Source organism: Stegodyphus dumicola, chromosome X1 (genome assembly GCF_044657685.1).
Source record: "Stegodyphus dumicola isolate Sdum_Otavi_A_Nest chromosome X1, ASM4465768v1".
Classification (NCBI taxonomy): domain Eukaryota; kingdom Metazoa; phylum Arthropoda; class Arachnida; order Araneae; family Eresidae; genus Stegodyphus; species Stegodyphus dumicola.
In genome coordinates this window covers 235,212,588-235,237,570 of record NC_140780.1, presented here as the reverse complement: position 1 = coordinate 235,237,570, position 24,983 = coordinate 235,212,588, and the positions used below count along the sequence as shown (strand labels likewise).

The 24,983-nt window shown below is 32.2% G+C and overlaps 1 protein-coding gene across 1 annotated transcript in view; it reads left to right on the top strand.

The window, feature by feature from the left end:
* The window catches only part of LOC118192490 (putative monocarboxylate transporter 5), a 210,639-nt gene that overhangs the window by 125,000 nt on the left and 60,656 nt on the right, over positions 1–24,983 (top strand). Inside the window, exons 3-4 of the mRNA XM_085807155.1 lie at positions 15,691–15,834; positions 19,697–21,022. Coding sequence (XP_085663281.1) covers positions 15,691–15,834; positions 19,697–21,022 — 1,470 coding nt within the window. The remainder of the gene's footprint in view (positions 1–15,690; positions 15,835–19,696; positions 21,023–24,983) is intronic.

Genomic DNA, 24,983 nt, shown 5'->3' with positions numbered 1-24,983 from the left:
CACTGGCCATCTCATTCGAAAATCTGAACCTGAATCCGAAAACTTATAAAAGTAATAAAAAGGTTCTCAGTCAAGTTCTTGGTCCATGGTGTCATTGTCATTTTCACGTGCTACGATATTGTAAAATGTTTAAGCCGCTTATATTTGCGTTTAGTCCTTACCTTTACGCTGTGCATAGTTTACGGCATACGTTTAAACCATTTGATATTTCTAGCTTTTTAATTTTTCAAAGTTTAATCATTTGTAGGGTTTACTTTATTTTTTTAATAGTTATTTTTATTTTCAAAAATGCCTTTTCTATACATTCTAAATTTCCACCTACATTCCCCTGCCAGAATGAGTTTTAAGGATTACGATTTATGTAAATGAGATGGAAACGAGTGTTTAAGCTGAAGTCTGGGTCACTTCAGGAGGAAGAACGTGTTCTGCTTTTCGGCCACGTTGTTGCTGCTAGTCTAAGCTTACTGTTATCCGGTCGTTCTTCTACGTGCCTGCTAGTATACGCCCGAAGTCTATAAATAAGGGCCAACTCTGTTAGTTGGTTCTGTGCAGCTTCACCTGGTTAATTTTGTTTAGCATTAGTTTAGTTTTATATTTTGTATCTTGAATTATAGCCCAAGTGGAGGCTTACTGTACGCCCGAGAATGGTCCATCTGTTTATTTATTTTGAGGTTTAATAAAGGAAAATTTTTCCTTTTTTTCTACTTGTTATAAACAAGAATTCAACAAACAGTCACTACACAGTCTTTAGTACTGCAGCTTACAAGGAAATCTAATTCAGCTAGGATATTATATATTTATCAAATCAAAATTTACAAAGGGTTTCATGAAAATATAGGTATTCTTATTATTTACTTCTCCGTTGCTTGCAAGTTTATTTTTTAGGCTTTTCTTTTATCTTTTCTAGTCAAATTTTAATTCTTAGTTGATCTATTACAGTATCTTACCTTGACATTTTATCTTTGGATACATAGTTTATCATTTAATAGATTGCTGCTTTAGAGCAATTAGGGGGTAGCCTCATAATTCTGGCTCTTTAAAGATATATAATTGGCGATTGATAATATTTCATATAAAAAAAAGATCTTCGGATTAAGGCCTAGAACTGAGAAAAAGTTTTAAAGTGGAATTTCCATTAAATTGTATTCCTGATTAACAGTCTTAATACGGTAATAATGAAAATTTTAACAGCAATTAATAATGTCTGATATATGATAAGAGAAATACAACGAAATTCTCTAATTATATTGATTCTACTATACCTTTATTATGCTATTTTTATTATTTCAGAAAAGCAGAAGATAAACTAAACTTGCATGAAATATTTAGATTCAAAGCATGATAAAATTTAAAAAGTGTATTAAGAGCTACCACTAATATTGAGTAAATACATTTTTCTTAATGAAAGAAACATTTTTGAAACAAGAATGTAAAGAAATATTAATTGGAAGATGATGGCAGAGATCGTGCTGAAGAGGACAGAATGGCCGTTGAGGAATCAGAACTTGATTCTCTTATAAAAGGAGAAAACTCGTAGAGTCTTTAGGTTTATTCCAAAGCAAGAAACATGAAAAAAAATCACCAATGTCCGCTCCAGGGTTCGAACTCTGGGCTTCCCGACTTATAGTTATATCTGCTTTCCAATTATACCACGAAATCACACGTTAAGGAAGGAAAAGATTCCTTACAAACTTACTACTGAAATTGATTTCTCTCAAAAGATGTCTCTGAATGTTTTTCCAACTCCTTTTCTTTTATATCTTTCATCGTGATGGCTTTATATAACAACTGATATCACTAGCTGCTAGGCAAAACTTTCGTAAACCTGTTCGTGTTAGGACCTTGGTTCTTAAACATAGCGAAACAGCGCTTCAGTGGAACGGAATGCTTCAGCTAACTGTTCAGTTATAAATTTTCTTGATTTAAGATTTTCTGATTATCCGTCATAGAAGAGAAGTCGCCTTCTCTATCTCTACATCATTTTCATTTTTTCATTCTTCTGATTGGGCACGTAAATCAAATAATTTTTCTTCATACTCACCCGCCATTTGATTTATTATATACCACCGTTTTTTCGCTTCAGCAATACCGCTTCTGTGAAACCATGGAAATCATCACAGATTGAAGATTCACAAACGTAGGAGTAAACGCAGATTTTCAAAATCGAATAAAGAAAGTTGAAATTAAAAGAGGTACTGTGTATATTAGACCACATCATCAATGAGACTGGCCATTAGAATAAAGCTGCTGTGGGAACAAATCGCTTACGCATGTAAGATTACATAACTGCGCAAAAGAAATTAGTTCCTAGATTTTTAAATTCATTAATCAAAGATTTAAGAACAAGTATTTAAAAACAAGTGTATATATGCGTGCGTGTGTATGCAAGCTATACTGCATATGCGTGCAGTCACTATGCAAAATAATGAAGACATTTTAAAAAAAGAGTGTTACGCACCTAATACGATATAGGACCATTTCTTGAATTTAAAACAGTTTGAATTCTTCTTGAAATGGATCTGTGCAAATCCGGAATGCATAAGAGGAGGCAGAAAAGGTGAATATTTTTTAAAAAAATCACAAGATCGATTAATTTTTTCTTAAAAATAAATTTATTGACATATTTTTTAAATAGCATATGGCAAAATCAAGTGTGGAAAACAATACCTCCTATGAGTGTGAAGGCTGATTCAAATGAAGACTAATATATTTTTCCTTTCATAAGTATCCCATATTTATGTTTTTGGTATTCACTGTAGTGTCCATTTCGCCTTCATCTGAGATTCATCTAGGACTTGTACTACAAATATTTTGTTCGTACAATTACTTTCACTTTTTTTAAATTGAGTCGAAATTGGGATCTGTACGTTGCATTTATTAAGTCAAAAACAGCAATTATGCTCTTGCTGATTAAGTAATAATAGTCTCCAATGCTTTCCTCTCTCTGCCAAATGAGTTAGATTTTCTTTCCATAGTTATGTCACCCACAGGATGACGTTTTGCTGTGAATACTATATGCTATCATGGTTTTAGATATAGTACTTCTCGATGTCCCCAATAGTTTTGCAATATCATGGACACGCCATTGAAATCCTGTGTGTGCTTTTTCACCGAGTGACGTTTCCCCAAAAAATTCCGTCTATTAATCGCGGGGTAATAATTCGATCTCCTTTTGATGATTATGTCTTCCTCTATGATACTTTTCCGCCAAAATCACTTTTATTACATAACACTTTTACTTTCAATATTACTCGCTTCTCCCTTGTTCTACCAAAAGTTAAGTTTCTTCTCTTTTTCTGCTCTGGGCCTAAATTTTTCCAACAACTCATTTGCTTACAATATTCTGCATAACAATTCAGAATAAATAACAGTATTTCATATCTTATTATTATGCTTTGTTACTAAATAAACATGCGCAATATTCTAACATTTTAATTTAATTGATAACTATTCATCTATTTAAAGCATTTTGACGATTTTACGAGAATTAATTTAGGATTATACAACGCTTGTTTAACTCATTTGTTAATTACATTACTCATTTGTTAATTTATTAATTACACATTCTATTATATTGATGAAAGTTGTGAAAATATCAAGTCAAAGATGTTACTTTGTATTGAAGCAAAAATGCCAGTTTCCGCAGCTAAAGCGACACTCTTAGAGACAAGCCATTTCCAATTCTGGTGAATTTTCAGTGATACAGCTAAATAAATAGTTTCCATTTTATTTTTGGATAATTCCGGATGCAGCTGAATAGTTTCAGTTTTAATGCAATTTACTGATACTGCGTTATGTTTCATATGACTCACGAATTTTGATTTGAATTTATTATATAACCATGTATTTACTATATTGTTTTTTAATATAAACTTCAAATATTTTTACGTCAGCTACCAGTACCTACCAGTTCTTCAGTACCTACTGATAGTTCAGCATATTTTAGCTATTACCTCTGTTCTAACATACCTGAACAGACAAAATTTTAGTATATATATTTTAGGTATAAAGAAATCATATCATAATAATTGAGAAGGCGAATGTGTATTGGATTCGCTATGTACCTCAAAATTAAATTTTAATTTAATTAACATTTAGTTTCATATTTTTGATTAGGCTGTCTTCCTTTGAAGAAAATTGAGTTCTGATTAATTGTTGAGACACAAAAACTAGCAGAAGCACTTTCTTTATGAAATGCATTTTACCAGAAATTGACGCTTTCTTTGATTGACGCTTTCCCACATGTATATGGGAATATATCATATATGTATATGTAAATTGACTCTTTCCCATATCTATATGGGAATATATCATATATGTATATGTAAATTGACGCTTTCCCATATGTATATGGGAAATTCCGAATTTCTTCTTTAAGAAGTTACTTTGCATGAATATATGTAATTTTTTCAAAAGCAAGGGGTTTTAAGATATTATTGCTTTAAACTCGGAGAGAAGAAAGGAATTTTTTACCGTCGTGATTTGTTATTTTTAAACAAAATAGCATTCGTTCAGTAAAAATGATTTTTTCAATAAGCGATAAATTGTGATATTGAGAAAAAAAATTCATTTTACTAATCAAATTGTTCATTTTTTCCGCCTCAATAACTGCTTAAATACCCATTCCCCAAATGTTACTGTGCACTAATTCCGTTTAACATTAAAAACAGAAATAATGCGAGTAAAAACTGATGGTTTATTATTTGAAGTACATAGAAGTTTAATTTATGAAGCTAAATGATGTTATTACATTTATTCAGCTATTATAATAAGCGGTTAACCAGCTTTATTTATTGCTCAGATGTAATGTTTTATATACTATGTAAATAAGTAAATGTCTAAATTAAGATTAAATTGTTATATTCAAAGTATTAAAAGATTTATGCTGAAAAAAAGAGGATATTTCAACTAAAATATATTATACAAAATAAAGTAAAGTTTGAAAAATGCGCATGAAGAACTATGACATGAAACTAACTAAATAAAAATAAACCTTTTTTAACAGTTCAATACTTAGAGTACTAAATGAATGTAATTCTCACAAAATCGATATAATTTTCTAATAAAATATCGTTGCTTAATAATTTTTCATTTAATTCTCTATATTTTAACTGGGATCTCCTTGGTTTATTCTCGCAACTTAGCATGAGCATGGCTGATTCATTTTCTTCTTGGTCTTGCTTTAGAAGCTGCATCAATGAAAATACATTTAAGTGTGGACCGGCAGCTTTTTCATTCAACCTGGAATGTCACTTGTCAGTGTCATTTATTAGTTCTGGCTCCAGCATCTGAGAAATGATTCCAGATATTTCTGCAAAAGAAAATAGTTAAAACTTAGAAATAAAATTTCGCTTGATTTATAATATTTTTTCATCTAGAATGTTTGTGGCCTTTCTTAGTTAATGTAAGTAATTTTAATTACTATTATGCACCCTATATTATACACCATGCCGCAGATTAATCATTTGCGTGATACCTAGCAACAAATTCTTAATGAACAATCTTTACCAAACACACTGTGAACTAACTTTACGAAACACATACGACAGAGAGAGAATATTTAAAAAAAAAAAAAAAAATGGAACATTTTCTGAAGTTCACTACAGTAGCTCTCGTGATAATAGAATGAAAATTAGGTGATATGTATTTCCCTCATGCGGCATCCGGCCACTAGCTCTGAGACAAGCATCTGGTCTGTGAGACTGATATTAGGAGGATATTAGAGGAATTGGGGAATCATCGGCAAAGGAGTCGCAGAAATACGTGGTCGTTATCAGAACTAAAGTGACTCGTTTGCCGATGCTTAATTTTTCTTCTTTTTTCTCCTTTCTAGTAATTTTGTTCTTCTGATGAGGCGGGACCTTTAGCTGCCCTCGAAATCGATTGAGTGTTTTAATATATGTCCGCTAAATACAAGGTTGTTATTGCGATTTTGATTGTCCCATTGGCGTGTTTCTCTTCTATTCTAATTTCTTTTAATGTTAACACGAGTCGCATCGGTTCAAGAAACGATTGCACCATCATTGAAACCATAAAACCATTGAAAGCGATGAAAAGAAAGAAGGCGTTGAAGGAAAAATCAATGAGATTTTTTAAACTCAAAAATGATTCAAAAATTTGAATTAACCAAACTTGATTTTTTAAATTTGGTTGTATTTATATATAATATGTGATTAGTGCTTACATGAATTTGTAATTACCATGCTCTTCTGGCACTTTGGTTTGCGTTTATGGTGAGATCTGTAAGCCTCCAATCAGAAGTGACAGAAAAAATAAAATAAATCGCAGAATATAATTCTTAGTTAAAGTTTTAATATAATTGTCACGTTTAGATAAGAGCGGCTTGATTCTAATCTGCTACAATAGAATTAAGATAAAGATATCTGATCATCTTTAAATTTTGATTTGTAACAAGCATTTGCTCGATGATAATTGTAATTTGAAATGCATTGTTCTGTGTGTAAAGCTGTTAAATTGCTATAATTCATCATTCTACTACTCATTATGAACACGGTGACTGTTGTATCCATCATCACTCTGAAACAAATAAGAAAAACACCGATTTTTATCAGCTTCGAAAACATAAATACTTTTCTTAGCCATAGAGCTGAAAGCCTATAATTTTATGAAGTAAGGCAGTGATGTGTAGCACTCATACCGTGAGAGAAATCTGATAGTTGTAATTTAAAAGTGCACCTCCAATGCGCGTTTAAAGGATTTCATTCATACTGAAAAGGCAATTGAAAATGGATGACACTTTATCTTCGTATGTAACTTAAGAACGTGACAGCTTCTCCTCTGGTTTTCTTGTTGATATTTTGCTCATGCTTAATTTTTCACGCTGCATATTTTAAAGAATTAAATATAAAAATCATGAATGCTTCTAGGAATTTGATATTAAGGCACTGAAGTTGCAAAAGAGTTTTTAATTCGCTATTCAGGAAAGGACATGCGTGCTGAATGGAAAATATTCACCGCAATGATGGTAAGTAAAAATACTCGTTTCACTTCGACGCAGATGATAATGACAGGAGAAGGAATTCACGCGATAAAAAATTTGAACCGCATTTCAATGGTGTGTGGGTAACCGGCGGCAGGTAGCGCTTTTGACTCCATATATTGTAATACATATATAAGGATATATTTGTGAGGCTGCGTAATACTTACTGCATTTTATGAACTGAAAACAGATTTATTACAAATATGAGAAGCTCTTTACATGAATATATAAGTCATGGATAGCATAGAACAGTTATTATAGTGAAGTATAGTCCTCGTGACGTGAGGATCCTATTAACTAGAGTCTGTCTAGTGGAGAGTTCAAGAGCAGTCTAGCGTGTTGTTCCGATGGAAACAATCTTCAGACTGAATTAGCCACGCCTCCTTAATATTTCAGTAGTATTTTACATCCTCTGGTTCCTTATATCTGGAACGATATCAGTGGGTAAGCAAGATCATTGGTTCGTCAGCCCTCCTGAAATCAAGGGGCTTTAACGAGACACAGTGCAGAACGTTAAAATCTCTTGACACTGGTCATGAAGTTATATCTCTTGTACTGTCAATTGGAACGAATTATTGCGTCCGCAATGTCAAACCGTATCGTGTGGTACGTTGTAAAAGCTTGAAAACAGTGACTGCCTGGAACCGCACACACGATTTTCTCATTGTGTGGTCCGTCGAATGTGAAAGACTTTAATAAAGGTAAAATTATTCATTCTGGTCTAGTAAGAATAATGGATGGAATCATTTTGTTTTAGTTAGTTTCCATAAAATTATTGGGATATAATTCAGTCATATTTGGTCTCCTAAACTGTAATTTCATTCAGGCAAGCTCAGATAAAACCTTCTGGGCATGACAAAAAAAATTTCACTTCGGGATATATTTTTATGTCAATGAGTTGTCATTTTATGAATAAGAGCGTAGTCACCGAATTTAATGTAAGCACGGGGCATTCACTAGTAGAAACATGTTAACTTCTTTTGACATAAATTTGCTGTTATGTTGAACTAACATTCCCTGAAATTGAGATCTTAGTACCTTTGCTTTTCAAAAACAGCATTTTAAATTCACGTTTTATGCATGGCACGTATACATGGCTTAAATACTAAAAGTACGATCTACTTGTATATTGCATTATGTACCCATTAGCGAATTTCTTTTCTAAATATATTGACCCATCGATCTACCAAAATAACGCTGTAATGATCTTTTAGATTGCATGAACAGGTAACATGCCAGTTTTTTTCTGAGAAATATTTTTTTTCTGAAAGCAATAAACACGAAAATTTAAGATAATAATGCGGAGACACTTTAGAACATGCATTGCTCTTAAAAGTTAAAAGGACACAGTCAGAAATGAAATTGAAATGTTACTTACCGGAAAAATTATTAAAAACTATTTGTAAAAATCATTATGAAACATTAAATGTCATGTTTCCTACTTGATTAATCACAAAACGTTGAATTTAATATCAGATTTAAGGAAACTAAAATATGAAGAAAATATTATCTCACCTGTTTGCTGACTATGTATGCAATGGTACATGGTCACCTCTAACAAAAGTGCAGGCTTCACATCTTGTTTTCATAAAATTTACTGAACAATTTATCAGGATGTTTCTTTCTTTTTGCTTTTCGTTCTTCTGTTTTACCTTTCTTTTTTTGAAATACCGCTAAAGTAGCTGCTGACTTGAATTTGTCGGCAGATCTTAGGGTCATCTACCATCTACTTAGAACTTAAATATGTTATACAGTTGCATGGAAATATTAATCAATAACAGAATATAGTTGGGCTAATAACACATGATAGCATAAAGAATAGTAGAAAACGACAGATATGTTAAAAATAATGAATGGTAGGAATGTATAACCGTATTTATAAAATATAATTCTGTATGGGCAATATGAATATTCAGACGTTACAGGAGGGGAAACAAAAGCACATAATACTACTTGTTGAGCGATAGAATAGGATGCAGTACAATTCAGAGAAAGAAACGTTTTATAATACTGCTACTATTATATAACATATTATGTCACACAATGTAACTTACAGAGATGAATAACAAAGTGCGCTGTTACTTGAAGATATGTTTAAAGTACCGCACGAACTAATATAGACGTTATACTAAAGACAAAGTACATGTAACATTGAATACACATTATACTATTTACTACGCAAATAACATACAATACAAAGCTCAATAATAATGCAATACACTATAATAAATATACCTCATTATATGATAATGTAACGCTGTACAATACATAATATACAATACATAATACTCCTTTTAGGCAGATAGCCCTCAAGTGCTTTGTCATAATTAAATGAACCAAACCAACTTCTTACCGTCTAGTCTGTCTGCTTTCTGCCATGAGGAAAGTGCTAGAATGCATAACTCTCCAGCGCTTGCAATATTTTATTAATAACAATTATCTTTTGAATAATCGTGAGTATGGTTTTATAAGTGGTATGTCGTTCTATCACGCGCTCAATCACTTCTGCAGCATCATTCAGCGAAATACTAGCGAGAAACTGCATGTGCCATAAATCTCCATTGAATTCAAGGCGCTTTTAACTCGTTGTGGTGGTAAGATGTTTCAAAGTAGGTCCAAAATCTAGACTGCACATAGTCTTATATGACCTCATCTACAGTTAAACTCTAGTCTCAAGTTACAACAGACGGAGACGTCCATCTCCAGTTAATCAGCAGACGATTTTCACAAGCCTCCTGCAGTTTTCCTATAGTGTGAAATTTAGTTTCTAACACAACATTGTCTGTGCATGATAGTGACATAATTGCCCTGGTCACCAGGGATTATTCTTGTAGTTTATATGAAGCGCGAGCTTAAAGGGAGCTAGGAAAAAAACACGCAAAGGAGCAAAAATTGGTTATTTAGCGAAAATTGGTTATAAACAAAAGGTACACTAATCTGCTCTGATAAAAGGCATGAACGCACTTCCTTATGTTTAAAAAGTAAAAATATACAAATTATCAGCCAGATGAAAAACCTGGGCATTTTAATCGATTATATTCTATCATGGATGATTTGTTGAATTAAATACTTCAAAAGCTCTTCTGTTTCATTTTCAGTCATGTTTCAAATTTCTATAAAAGATGCTTCACTCAATATTGCATATTTAACACATTATCAGCCGAAACTTTTTAAGGAAGCTCATAAATAAGAATAAGCGAACTTAATAAAATATAATAACTAAATAAATATATAATTCAGTGTAAACTTCTAAGCCAAAAATCTCGCCTTTGCTTTACCTAAAACGTAATTATAAATTGGGCCAAAGCCAATGGGAACGAATAACACTTCTTTCAGCTACATGTGATAAGGAAATGCATGGAGATAGATTAATAAATTTTGCTCATTCTCTCTCGTTGAAGGACGAGAGGAGGCAAAAGAAAATAAATTCCCTTTGACTGTGTAAAATACATATTTCGTTAATGAACCTGCATCTAGACAGTATACAGGGATAGAACTACAGAAGCTGCAATAGCAATACAGATTGTCTGTATTTATATTTCTAAATAAAATCGATGATTAAATGCCGAGCTGTCTATTTAAAGTAGTTAATAAGGATTTTACTATAAGGCTGAGTTAAATAGTAATTCCTTTTCACATTTTTAAATTTATAGTGTTTTTATTTTATGTGCCGCGTGCATCACATGCCCTGGGATGACGCCCGTGTTTTGTAAACATGGTAACTATTTATTACTTTCCTAATTTTTAACGTGTGTTTTTACGAAGTTTTGTATTCAAGCGATTTCTTCTTAAACTGTAAATGTTCGTTTTCTCCAAAATTCCTTTCTATTGCCCCAAAATTGAGCAGACTTTGATTAAGATGTTTGAAAATATGTAATCAATCCATAATGGTATTCCTTTTATGTATCCTCTACTCAACCACGGGTGACAAACAGTGCCTTTAACTAGAAGATGAGAGCTGGGTGCCCAAAATTGTTTCAAAGTTAACAATTCAAAAAATGTTTCTGCATTAATTAACGTGTCTACGTTACTACCTGTTTCGCAAAACTCAGGATCGAAAGTGTTATGTAATATGCAACTATGAAGCTGAAATATTAACCCCGTTCAAAAGCGTAATATTTGTAATTTTTGAAATCATTAAAAATTCCAGTGTTCGAGAAAAGTCACTCTTACTATTAAATATTTCTACTCATACATCAAATTTGATGTTAATTAAACATCACATATTCCAAAAATCTAGGCGTGATTCTTTTCTTGTTTTAAATTCAGCATCTGAGCACATGTGATTATAAGGAAATGAGACATCGATCATTTATGTAATAAGACAAAATATGCTATTTTCTTCAAAACTATTATTAAAATATACAGTATAGAGGAGAATGTATTTATTCATAACATCTGCAGAGGTATTTACTGTAATGAGAGGACTGTTTACGTTTAATTTTGGTTACGTTTAATTCATTCGTTTATATTCAATTTAGCACAAAATTAAAGTTGAATTTCGTTAAGCATTAAATCTGAAGTTAATATTTATGTCTTCGTTCCAGGAATGTTCTTGACAAGTGTATGTTTAATTTTCGTATTTAATATAAGAGACTCATCCTATTCTGTACTATATATCTTAAATATTTAAACCATAAATAAATGCAAGCCCTTGTTTCTTGCTATTACAACCTGCTGTACAACTTACTTGTTCTTATAAATATGTTGTGCCTTTCAAAAAAAAATGTGATAAGCATTTCATATGAATTTGGATATCTCGTGAAGTGTCTTCGGTAACTTAAGTCAAACGTTAGCATTCTCTGCTGTCTTCTATATGGATCACGCCATATATTAACTGTAGTTTCTAATTCATTCCATTCATTGAGGAAACGTTTAAAGCAAAGCATTCATTTTTATGGGATATATCTATTTTCTTCCATTTGTTCGGAACTTGTGTATAGAATCCTTTCCTAGCAATTCATTAAATTCAGTGACAAAGGAAACAAAATGTTTGCTTATCATAAATACTTTTTTTGGATAGCGTCACATATACAAGAAAGTACAAGCATTTATTGCTTAAGAAGAAGCTTAAACATATGGAATACTTTAAATAGTAAAACAGCTTTTATACAAAAATTATCAGGGAAATCCTTTTGAGACTTCCTTGCAATTTTTAAAATTTTCCACTCATATTTTCTTGGTTTTTTTTTTTTTTTTTTTTTTTTTTTTTTTTGTGACGCTAGAACCATCTTTATAAATGACTTAACACGATGTTCAACTTGTAGTCCCACCAAGGTATGTCTTAAACTCCCTGTGGGCGTTTGTCACAACCGTAACAAATGTCATAAAATGCTACTTACCTCACAAAATGCACTATTTACCTTTTCCCCCAGCCCACACCTCTAGAGATGAATGATGAGATATTTATAAAGCTGTAACACCTTCCAAGTGAGCTCTCAATGAACAGTAAGTGCCGATTACGTCAGATGCATTACAAATGCTTTCTTTTTCCCGTTTCCTTTTTTGTAGCACGCCAAAAAATTCAACAAGTAATCTTAGGAATATAAATTGTTGTTTTTGAAGAGAGATGTCAAGGTTTGTGCTAATGTGAAAAGCAGAATGACAGTGATAATATACTGCTTATTCTTCATAGACGCCTACTATGTCACTTTTGAAATAGTTACACATAACACAATTTCATATCAGATGTCTATTTCTACGTGACCTGAATCAGATAAATTTCGTAAGTTGGTAAATTTTATGCCCAGAAGTGTACATTTTTTTAAAAACTTTAGCGTGTATGAATATGAAATTAGGACAGAATTAAGCAACAGTGCTTCCAAAATTCTTTAAGAGAGTTTCATTTCAAATATAAAGCATATGAAATGCAAAATGTAAAGTAATTTTTTATTGGAAGATTTTGGGATTTTACTGATTTTAAATTTCATTACTTTCATGTCTTTGTGGTTTTGGTTCTAAATTTTTCTTACTATTTTGTCTATAAATGATTTGTTTTTCAGCATCATATTGTTCGGAAATAATATTGGGGTATTTTTGTTCAAAAATCTTTTTGTGATATATATATTTGTACTTAAAAATACTTGTATGCTGAAACTGTTATTGAATTTCTATTGAATGCATGAAACTGTTAATTCTGAAAATATTTTACTTATATCCAATGAATGAAACTGAAATATATTATCGAAAATAGTTTTAAAAATAATGAGCAAAACTAAACCTTGTTAATCAAGCACCACACTGTAAAATAACTCAGTAATATTTTCACCTATCATAAATTTCAAAGACATGAATATAAGTTGTTTTACAGTTGAGAAAATAATCCACAGATAGTTTTATTTAAAACTCTTCAACTTCTTTTGTAAGGTCAGTTCTGTTGCTTAAGTAACTTCGTAAAAAAATTATTTTTGCAATAATGAGCACTGTAAATCATCTTTTGTAAAATTTTTTAAAATCTAGCAGACGAAAATGCTGTTATTTTTGCGTGAGAAATTTGAATCTCTAAAATCCTAATTACTTTTATATTGCTCTATTAATTAAACAGTCGGTGTTCCATGCCTGGGTATTTTTCTTTTCATGTTTAGACGAAGAATTAAGTAAACTTTATTCATGATGTGTTAAAAATCTTTCTTTTCGATAAACACATACATCCGTGTAAATACTGTTTCAAACAGCTTGCGCTGTATAACAAAAATAGCGATTAGTTCAGCATTTTCAAATTGAAGTCACCTCCACAAAAAGACACAGAATTAGTATTCATTATTAAATTAAAAAAATTATACACTTCGAAATATTTTACGCGTAAGAAAATTATTGAAATGAAAAAAAAATCGCGCTCTGAATTTTTATTTTATTACTCGTATTAATAGCCAAATAAATAAAGATCACAATGAATTTTTTTAAATACCAATTTTTATTTCTTTCATACTTGTGTAATATTGAAATAATGAGACACGTTATTTTTAATAATTTTACGTTTATTGTGTGTGAGCGCCTTTTGTTTTAAATGCATATATGATGTATAGTAATTTTTTATTAATAAGGACATTTGAAAATTACGTAAATAGTGAGGAATATTTAGTTATTTAAAAGCCCATTTTCAAAAAATAAAAGGAATTCATTTGTATATAATGTTATAAATAAGTTTTCAAGGAATTTGAAACACTTATATCCCCTAGACAAGTTTGAGCTCCGGTGTTTTAATGGAGCTGTTCTACCTGGTAACTTCGATGTATTTCACTCTACATACGTGTAATTATTATTATTATTATTATTATTATTATTATTATTATTACTATTACTATTCCAAATGGTCGGACACCTGCAAATTAATGCATACGTCGGGAATGGTAGCAGTTATCTCATTCGCGAGAAGGATGAGGTGCGACCAAATTACACTTTCCAGAAAGGGGAACTTTTGTTCAAATTTTCATGAAGAACAAACATCCCGGAGGACGTATCCGAGAGTCTGTAACCCTTCTTGCCTTTCCACAATTCGCGAGAGGCCTTTGGTATTTTATGTATTTTGGTAAAGTATTTTATGTGCCGCCATGGAACGAAGACACTATGCATTTATAAACATTCATACGTTTTCCAAGATTCGAACCCGTGCCCAGGTCTAGGTTAATGCACCGAGTTCCTCTACCACCGTTTCCACTAGATGGTTGCTCTACATATGTTTCACTTGAGATTTTAAGTATAACAACTAATTGCAAATAATAAACGTAATAGTATTTTTTAAAAAAAAGCTTTATAAACGTAAATTATTAGTCTAAATTCGGTAATAATGCTTAGCATGTTAATCACAATTTCTACATGACTGTTTTTCAACCATTCATTTAAATATAATCCAACTTCACTTTTGCACATTTCGTAATAAAAGAAGTTACTTACTTGGACACGTTAAGCTCCAAGCCTGCTTTGTCTTCCTTTCCATTCAGACTGCGGTACCCAGTTTCACTAATATGCTGGCGGTCGGCAATCTTTGTAGAATATGATAGAAGATCAATCTGAAACAAGACTATAACCTATTTAAATTGTATTTCGTCAGTCAACAATGCTTGGCGCGGCCTGAACGAAAAGTAAACTATCAGACACCGGTGATGACTGATGCCGGGTCAGAACGGAAAATATAGTCATCCTTGATTGATATGGAGCTTAAACTGTTACTTGTTGTGAACAAGGCATTCTTTTATTTTTACCCGTATGTATATGGAATTGATTTATTCCAATTGAATTTACTTTTAAACATTTCTATTACAGGATTTAAAAAAAAATTCCTTTTTTATTACTATGAGTCAAAATTAATTTATTTCTTAAGAGAAAAATGAATGATATCTGAGATACGTATATACAAATTAATCTTATATATATATAAGATTGATATGCATATATTTGAAATTATACTCTAGATAAATCCATTGCATGGAATGCATAGTTATAGGGCAAATGTTATTGTTATATTATCACTGTTTTTTCTTTGCGTTTTCAAAATTCATTTTAATTTTATTTAGCGCACATAGTCTTTTATTTAATTAAAATGTACATTAACTAAGTATCTTAAAAAAGGAATATAACTCAAAAATTTATGATTGATATTAACTTAGGAATATTAACTGAAATTTCCTTTCATTCAAATGATGTGAATATTTTGTAATTATTTGTTTTAAATTAGTATCTTTGCCTTTCAGCTCCTTTATCAAGTGTGCTATCTCAGCTGCTGGGCCCTCGTAAAGTGGCATTAGTTGGAAGCCTAACAGCTTTTGTTGGCTTGACAATTTCAGCTTTTGCACCAAATCTGGAGTTTCTTTATGTATTCTTCGGAGTTGTTCAAGGCATGTATCTCTTATTAATTTTATTCATTTATAAATGAAAATTACAAATTAAATACTAGTTTTTAATATTTTGTTTACTATGATGAGGGAGAAAAATTAATAATCATTTGTACGTGGTTTATTAAAGTTTTTAAAGATCAATAAATAATCTTTTGATAATAAAATATTAATCCATTATGGTTTTGATTTAGAACTTAAAATATAACTTGATTGGTTGCATACCTCTTTTTGTCTAAAATTTGATATAAATTGGTCAATTCGAATAAATATAAACTGTCTTAAAAGAAAGTTATTCACATTCTTTGTATTATAAGGTATTTATCCCGCCTTCCTAGCGTGCCTTCTTGGTGTAGTGGTTCTGCACACTGGGTCAGTATTCCAGAGGTCCATGGTTCGATTCCCGGCGAAGTCGGCTGCTATTTTTAATCTTGCCTCCTTCCAAAAACATCCTAATGTCTCTACAATACCGCCCGAACTAAAATGGTTGTGGATCCTGACTCTCCACACCCAGGATTTGGCGACTGGGTCCCTTAAAATTCCCAGTCGCCCTTTAAAAGGGGAGTATATAAGGTATTTCTCCCGCCTTCTTAGCGTGCCTTCGTGGTGTAGTGGTTCTGCACACTGAGCTGCTATTCCAGAGGTCCGTGGTTTGATACCCGGGAAAGGCGGCTGCTGTTTTTCATATTGCCTGCTTCCAAAAATATATTAATGTCTCTACAGTATAAAGAAATATTTTTTACAATTTATAGTAAAATCAAACAAAGAACATTTTAAAATTCATGACAGTTTGCAACAAAAAAAAAAAAAAAAAAAATTGTAGACTAAAGATTTAAATTAAATTCTTCTTGAATCATATACTAAAATTCTTACAGAACACATATTTAAAATTTCTTATCATCTTTCTTATCCTCAAAGTGACATCCGTTCTGATTTATTCTAGCTAATATATTTTAAGATGTGAGGATTGTATTTAATCGTTTCAGTACTTTATACCTATCTTGGAAATATTATAATTTAGTTTCTGTAGAAAAGTGGAAATTAACGTGCATGGTAAAGCTTTTCAATCACTCTCAGCATAACGCATCTCTAAAGAGAATAAAAAAGATCCGGTGCTAAGGGTACTCATCACTTTTGCGCAACGCAAAAAGTGAGACTTTTGGCTGCTTTTCGAGTTTTACTAAATCAAATTGTTATGGTCATAGATATATGAAATTATCAGTGTTTCATCTCTATACATAGATTATTATGTTTCTTTCTTTATTTTTTAAGAGAGTGTAAGCATTTGTTTTATATAGAAAAGATAAACTGTATTATCCAAAAATTTAAAATTTGTTCTGAAGCACTGCGCGCAAACTGACAGTAATACAAATTTAGTTACGGTAATAGATTTTTACAATTTTGTGATGAAACATTATTAGGTATAATTCTTCATCTATTTAAATTTTAAAATATCAAAGAATATTAACACCATTAAAAATTTTTAAGTAAAATTATATAAATACTTAAAAAATAATTTTTCAAACAAACAGATAGGTGCATTTTTTAAGCAATATCATCATTTACTTACCCTGAAATTTTTAAATCAATAGCTGTGATAGATTTCTTAAAGAGTACGCACAATTATGAAAATCACCATTTTGAGAAAAATGGTTTCAAAGTGTAAAGTTTCAAAATTTTCAATATATTTTCTCTCAAATAACACTAAAACAGTTTAAAACTGCCCCGCTACATATATCATACCTGTCCGTTCTTCAACAGCTGTTACTGCAACAAGTTTGGCTCTTTTTCTTGCTTTCTACGAGCATTTATCGTAGACATATCTGCCTTTATTTCGGCTGACTGAATACGGCGTTGATTAGTGTCTGCTGCAAACTTGACTGCATTATCACCAATTCGGTATCTAAGCGTATTCATAGTATATAATCTCCCAGCTTGACCATCGTTATATATAATAACTGCCTCATTCACTGCTGTCTTAAGAATATTATAACCACACCCGGAATTTGTAGGACACAATTTCCAAATCAAAGTATACAACGATTCATTTGAATTCTGTGTATGTCCTCCTAAACACTTTTTTAGTAATAATGGCATGCTAAGATCTTTAAATGTATCTTTGATAGCATCCATTACAGGTTGTGGAATTGAATTTATATGTTTGTACGATTTCAGATTTCCACTTGCACTCGCTCTTTCATATAAACACCACGAATACTTCCCTGTCAGACAAAAATTGTGAGTAAGTTCCACGTCGGTAGAACGTTTGTGGTAAAATATTGCCCACACTGCCTTTTGGATATCTTTTACAGAATTGTAACACTTTCTAACAGCATTTCCATAATAAATTGTCAGCTGGTTTATAATATCATCCGTAAGGCCACCTTTTCCACCTGAGAGTTTTACCGTCACTAAGTTCTTCCCCTTCATTTCTTGCTTTCGCTTTCGTTATCCAGTGTCCATTCTCTTTTAAATTTTTGAAATTAAAGCAATCTACGAGTGAACGTTCGTAAGCAGCTTCGCGTACAGATGTAAACTAACGTCAGGTGATGAATTAAATGCCCAATCTGGCAATATTCACCTCAGAATCGTTTTCTGTATTTCATAATTTTTAAGGTTCTAATTTGAATACCATAACGCCGTTTGTTTTAACAAACTCAGAAATACCTACAGTTTCTAAAAATGCAAAAAAAAAAAAAAAATCGATTTTTTAAAGGGTGTAAAGGTGATGACTCCCCTAAATCCCTCTTGGATAAATCTCTCTAAATCCTTCTTAGTTTACTTAATTGCATTATATTCAGGATTCCGTCTGTAAAATTAAAATATTTAAGAATTAATCTGCTTGTAAAATCTATCACACCAAAGAAACACTAAATTTAAAAAAAAAGGGCCAGCAACTGCTTAATAATTAACGAAACAAAGCAAATAGCTCAGTGATCTATAGTGGCTTATAGTTTATAAATTTTTCTTTAATGTTTATTAAAATAAGTTATTCTGCTACTCATACTACACAACTCTGTAGTTGAAAATCCTTATTTCTTTCAAATTCATTCATAATCACAAATTATTATTTATTAATGCTCGGGGTTATGTAGCTTCGTGCTACGAATATGGATATTCCTCGATATATTTTAAATATATATATCTAAATATCAGTATTTGCGTACAAAATAGTTATAAAGTCATTAGGTTTTTATGAAGCAGGAGATGTGAAATATATGAAATCCCCTCGCCGGAACTCGAACCCTGGACCTCTCGAATACGCGTCGAGTATGCTTCCAGTTATACTACGAAGGCATGCGGAAAGGTGGAAGAGTATACCTTATGCGCTTCCTATTTTAAAGGGCGGCTGGGAATTATGGGACCCAGTCGCCAAGTGCTGGTGGGGACGAATTATTGTCCACCACCTTTGAGTTCGGGCGCCACTTGCTGAGTCTTAGGTTTCATTTAAGCAGATGACGTGAAAAATGTACAGTTCTCTGCATGAAACACGGATCCTGAACCTCTCGAATACGCACCGAATATGCTTCTAATTTCGCCACAAAGGCATGCCGAAATGAGGGAGAAAATATCTTATATAGTTAATAATGAGATCAAACAAACATTTTAGCGTATTATGAATATACCGAACATTTAATATTTTCTTCCATAAACTAGAATAATATACTTATCACACAAACTGTCGAGAAGCGTCAGCATACTTGAGAGTGAACATTTTATCATTCAGTATCTGTAAAAGTATAAACTTAAGTTTTATTCCAAGCATTCTGCTTGTTCTATAATTTAAAGTGAGTGTATTTATAGTATCTGATCGGTATTTATGATTTTGTCTTACTGTAAAATGATTTTTATTTTTATTTCACAGGTATAGCATTGACCTTCACCTTTACTCCTGGAATCATGATGATAGCCAAGTATTTTAATCGACGCAGAGGTCTGGCCAATGGGTTAACAATGTCTGGCAATGCTCTAGGAGGAATCGTTATGCCACTTGTAGCGCATAAACTCATTTCAGAATATGCTTTACGGGGCTGCTTCCTAATTATGGGAAGCTTATTACTGAACTCGTGTGTTGGCATCATGCTCTGGCAACCCGTTGAATGGCATCAGAAAAAGAGCCCTATAGAGGCAATTCCTATTCTTGATGAAAATCCAAAAGAAGCTTTGTCACAAAGTGATTCCCCTGAGGCAGATACTTCCGTTGAAGAAGAGCTCACAGTGACAAACAAGGAAAGTTTACTTAATGAACCTATTCCTTTAGAATCTGGCTTAGATTTGTCTCTCGATAGCTCAGTTGCTGTTAAAATATGTGCACCTGAAATCTTCATAAACAAAAGAGATATTGATATGTATGCGTCGGGCCCTAATTTATATTCAAATGGAAATTGTATTTCTGTTCATAATAAGAGAATACCAAGAGGAGGATCATCTCCGCATTTAGCAGACATGTCAAAATCAAATGATAAAATGTATGGATCTTCGGGAAGCACAGAATCTCTTCCTAATATGTTTAAACTCTCGCCAAGACTCATGAAACATGGTTCTAGAGCTTCATCTTTTATGTATTTAAGCTCTTACAGTTTTGGCCCCACCGCTGGCGCGATTCTGACGAAAGAACATTTTACAGGACTTGATTTTAGTGACTCGAAGCATATGTCTGATGATTCTCAAGAGCTAGAGAAACGTAAAAAGTGTACACTTTTCCCATGTTTAGGGAAACTAGCTCTTGATTTGTCTATTTTTGAAAAGAGTAGGTTTTACATAATGACAGTTTCTTTATTTTTCCATGTGTTAGGTTACCCTGGAACTCAACTTTTTCTGCCATATCATGCTACAACGCTAGGTCTTTCCCAAGCACATGCAGCATCTCTATTATCTGTGATGGCTTTGACTGACCTCATAGGTAGAATAGGCTGTGCATGGATATCTGACTTCCATTTCTGTCCACGAAAGTACTGGTTTATAGGAGGCATGCTCACATCAGGTGTGTTTGCATTTAGCCTGCCATTCTACAGATCTTACTCAACTCTGCTGGCTGGAGCTGCAGGATTTGGATTTTGCTGTGGAGCTTATATAGGTCTCGTTGTAGTTCTATTTGCAGACGCTTACAGCGCTGAAAAAGTAGCTTTGGCCTATAGCATTTCAACAGTCTCTGGAGGCTTCATGGCTCTTGGAGGACCACCTCTCATGGGTAAGTATGAGTGTTATGGCCCATTTCAACTTTTTGTTCAATTTAATTGAAAGCGCATGTTAAAATGTTTGTAACTATACTCATTTTTATCATTAGATCTCTATGACAGGTTATGTGCTTCTTTTAATTCGGAGAGTAAAATTATTCTACAAGGGGTAGGGCTTCGAGGTCAGTTACCCTGGTGTCTGACACCACTGTATTGAGGAGAAACTCATTTTTCCGCGGAATGGGTTTGAGAATATTGAAATTTAGCCGAGACTTTCAGATGACATTCAGATTAGTAAAATCTTGTATTTCTGTTCTTACAAATAGCAATTGTTCAAAATGTTATTTTAATACCAATTCACCGGGTAATTACATTGCACTTACGCCGTATATTTTCACAGAACGGAAGAGCATGCAGATCAAGAGGTAATGATATGCTTGATCTTTATTTTAATATAATTGCATTGTAATTAATAATATGCAATGCCCTATAATTTCAGAAATTGCATTATGATTATTAATATGCATATGATTAGGTTTCTAACATTATTCATTCATTTGATCACTTAAATATGTTATAGCTACAAATCTGAAAGGAGATAAAAACTATTCTAAAAATAAAGCTGAAATATTTTAATACAGGTATCGGCTCATGCTTTCAAACAGACTGGAACGAGGGCCTTTTCGTTCAAGGTTTATTTGGGTTTGCTCAGTGGGCCCAAGTTTCAGAGTCTAAAATTTATTTATCCTATTTCAGCAATCTGTTTTTGAACTTGCAGTTATGTACACTTCTTTAATGATTCTGTATAGTTTTTTCATCCATATATTTCCCTGATGAAATTGTCATTAAATAATATCAAGCTTCATTTCAATTTTAAGTTAATCGCACCAAAGGATTTTCAAACCGTCTGGGGCCATAGCTAATATATACGTATTCCCTGTTCTTATACGTAGTGGTGCATAATTATTCGTTCATCAACAGAAAGAAAATTCCAAAAAAATACTAAATTGATAAATTATTAAGCAGTGTGGAATAATCGCGCTATATTTACACAGAATACGGCTATGTTTACAGACTACGCTATATTTACAGAATATACGTTTATGTTTGATATTCATATGATGCTAGTATGAAATACTTCTCAGATAATCCTTCATGAAAGTATTTCTGCATTTCCCTGCACCCACATAATATGTTGGTTAATTAAAAGAATGTGATTAAGCCTGCCAGAAAGCAATCCAAACTTAAAACAGACGCTTTCGTGGAGGACTGTAAGGAAAACTGTTTTGTTTTTACGTTACTCATGAAACTATGAAAGCTCCGTGCAGGCTTTCCGTTCTCCAAGAACAAGATTTAATTATGGATGTCTGGCAAAGGAGAGGTACTTTTAAGTATAAAAGGATGAATCAGGATTTTTTTAATAGGAACTGACTCCTAATCTCGTTACACATGCAGAAAACTCTGAAAACCTCATGTAGCAGTCCCATTTGTCAAGAACAGAAACAAAGACTAACTATGAGTGTTCCGCGGCTTTAGACTGGTAGGCTGTAAAGAATCAAATCTAAATCTTAAAGTAAAGCATTATTGGCAGACCTTTTGTAGCGAAGATAATTTCATATTTTTAAATGTGAGCTTTTGAGATGAGTAATGTATTCAAAACTTTATTCTTTAAGATTATTCGTGTCTTCTGAGCATTCTTTAGAGTATATTCAATATCATTTCATTCAAATGTCTAGAAATAACTCACAAATGTATGGCATATATCTTTTTTAATAATTACGAGCATTTTATAACAAAATTCGTTACCCTGAGGATTGTACGTTCTCTAATGATGTTTGACTTCTGTTCTGCTTCTGTATAACAAACAGTTGAAAATGGTGGTGATGTTTGTTTCAGATGGTGACGTGAGTTCACATTCTGCTGAACTAAAATGGCTCACCTAATCTCAGTACGAGAGCTGTAGTGAATCATAGCAATGTGGTGAAGTAGATCGTAGATAAATGCATGCGTGGTGCAGCGGAAGGTGAAACACATGATCAAAAGTGAACTGCATGTTTTCTTTAGAAAGAGGAAACTTAAGCAATACAAATTCACAAGCAACTAGTGGCTCTATGTAGTCAGCAAGCTCCTGCGTGAAATTTTGTATTTAACGCGATTAGGAACTTAGAAAGACATAGAAAATGAAAGAAATGAGCAGTGGTAGATCAGAAGTGAGGTGTGCAGTAGCTGAAGGTGCCCAGTTTAATAGTGAAAAATCGAAGAATTAAGATTTCAATGAGGTACAACATGAAATGGGCATTGACAAAGAAACTTTATACACGAATAACTTGAAAGATTGAAGATTTGAAAGATTGAAAGATTGAAGATTTGAAAGATTGAAAGACTGAAGATTTGAAAATGCTTAATATTTATACTCAGTGAGTATACAACAGGCTAACTGAACTGCAGGAACAATAACACGTGATAGAGTACTAGGAGTTGCTACATTGAACTAGGCACGATTCTGTAGGCTGAAAAAGAATCTAACTTAGTGGACAATTAGCCAGCAACAAGGAACTGCAGTAGGCTGTCCATGAGTGGGTCCACAGTATTCCTCAAACTTAAATCTGCTTTACTGCAGTCATACAGTCATCCGAAAACTTCCTGGGAAATTTAAATGCTGCATCCACTTGGATGGTAATTACCTGTAATATTCATGTATGTATTCCGACAATTACCGTATGTTCTGTTTCTTTATTCGTCTCAATCCAAATCATTATTAAACGACGTAGTATTTTATCACGCGATCTAAATAAACTAGCAGATTTTCCGCTTTTTTCTCTTAATATAACTCGATCTTGCTACTCTCAAATGTAGACCCCAAAAGCTTCTATGGGAATTTTCGGATTTCCCGAGCTTCTGAGTTTGAGCTAAAATCAGATAAATTAAGTACTCAAAATTTTACAATAACAGAAAGTGTTTACTTAACATTGCTATTTTATAAGTTATAAACTAAAAAATTATAAAACTATATATCCACCGCTATTTGCGGGAGCAAACTAAAAGGAAAAGCAAAATCTGGATCACTTTTATACAAACTAACTGAAAGAAGATCAATAAAACTTTTCTTTTAACTTAACACCAGTTGCATAGATGTAAGCCAAGCTGTTTAGTCACAAACGTGAAGGACAGTTCAGGCACGCAGTCCCCGGAAATACAAATTTTTAAATATCCTATAGTCATTTTTCATTTTCTGGACAACTTGAAATGAAAGGCAGAAATAATAGAACAGAAACAAATTAAACAAAATGGGTTGAAAAACTAACTCAAAACAGTGATTATAAAAACAGATTTAACAAAATAGTAAACGCTGGCAAATTTAATTACATTATTATTCATAGCTAATTTAATAAATGATTTTTCAAGAAAAATTACTTCATTGTTTAAAACTGTGACTGCAGTCAATTTCATTTTATCCTCCTAGTAATGAACCATGAAATTTTCTCACAGTAATGGTGCAGTTGTAAGATTCCTCAAGAACTTCATTCCAGTGTTCGTAAAATATCGGACAACTTCAGTTTAGATAAAAAAAAAAACTTGCGAATGAACATGTTAATTATATTTTATCATAAATGATATATATATATATATATATATATATATATTCATTCAGAGCATATATATATATATGCTCTGAACTTTTCGGTAGTTAATACAGGTTTTTAATTTATTAAATTTATTTGTTTAACAATAATTACTCTGTACTTTTAACAGCGTAAAACAATAAATTTTTATACTAATGCGTCTGCAATTCTTCATATCTTTAACTCGCGTATCCCTGACAAGTTTGTGAAATTCTTGAGAAGAGTAAAGCTCGTTATTTTCCCGACTAATTAGTTCTATTTCTACAGATGTCAATTCATTTGGAAAAAGCCATTTTTCCCTCTGGATTTAGGCGGCCTATTATTTCGTTCTGTTGTACATTTAGAACTCTGT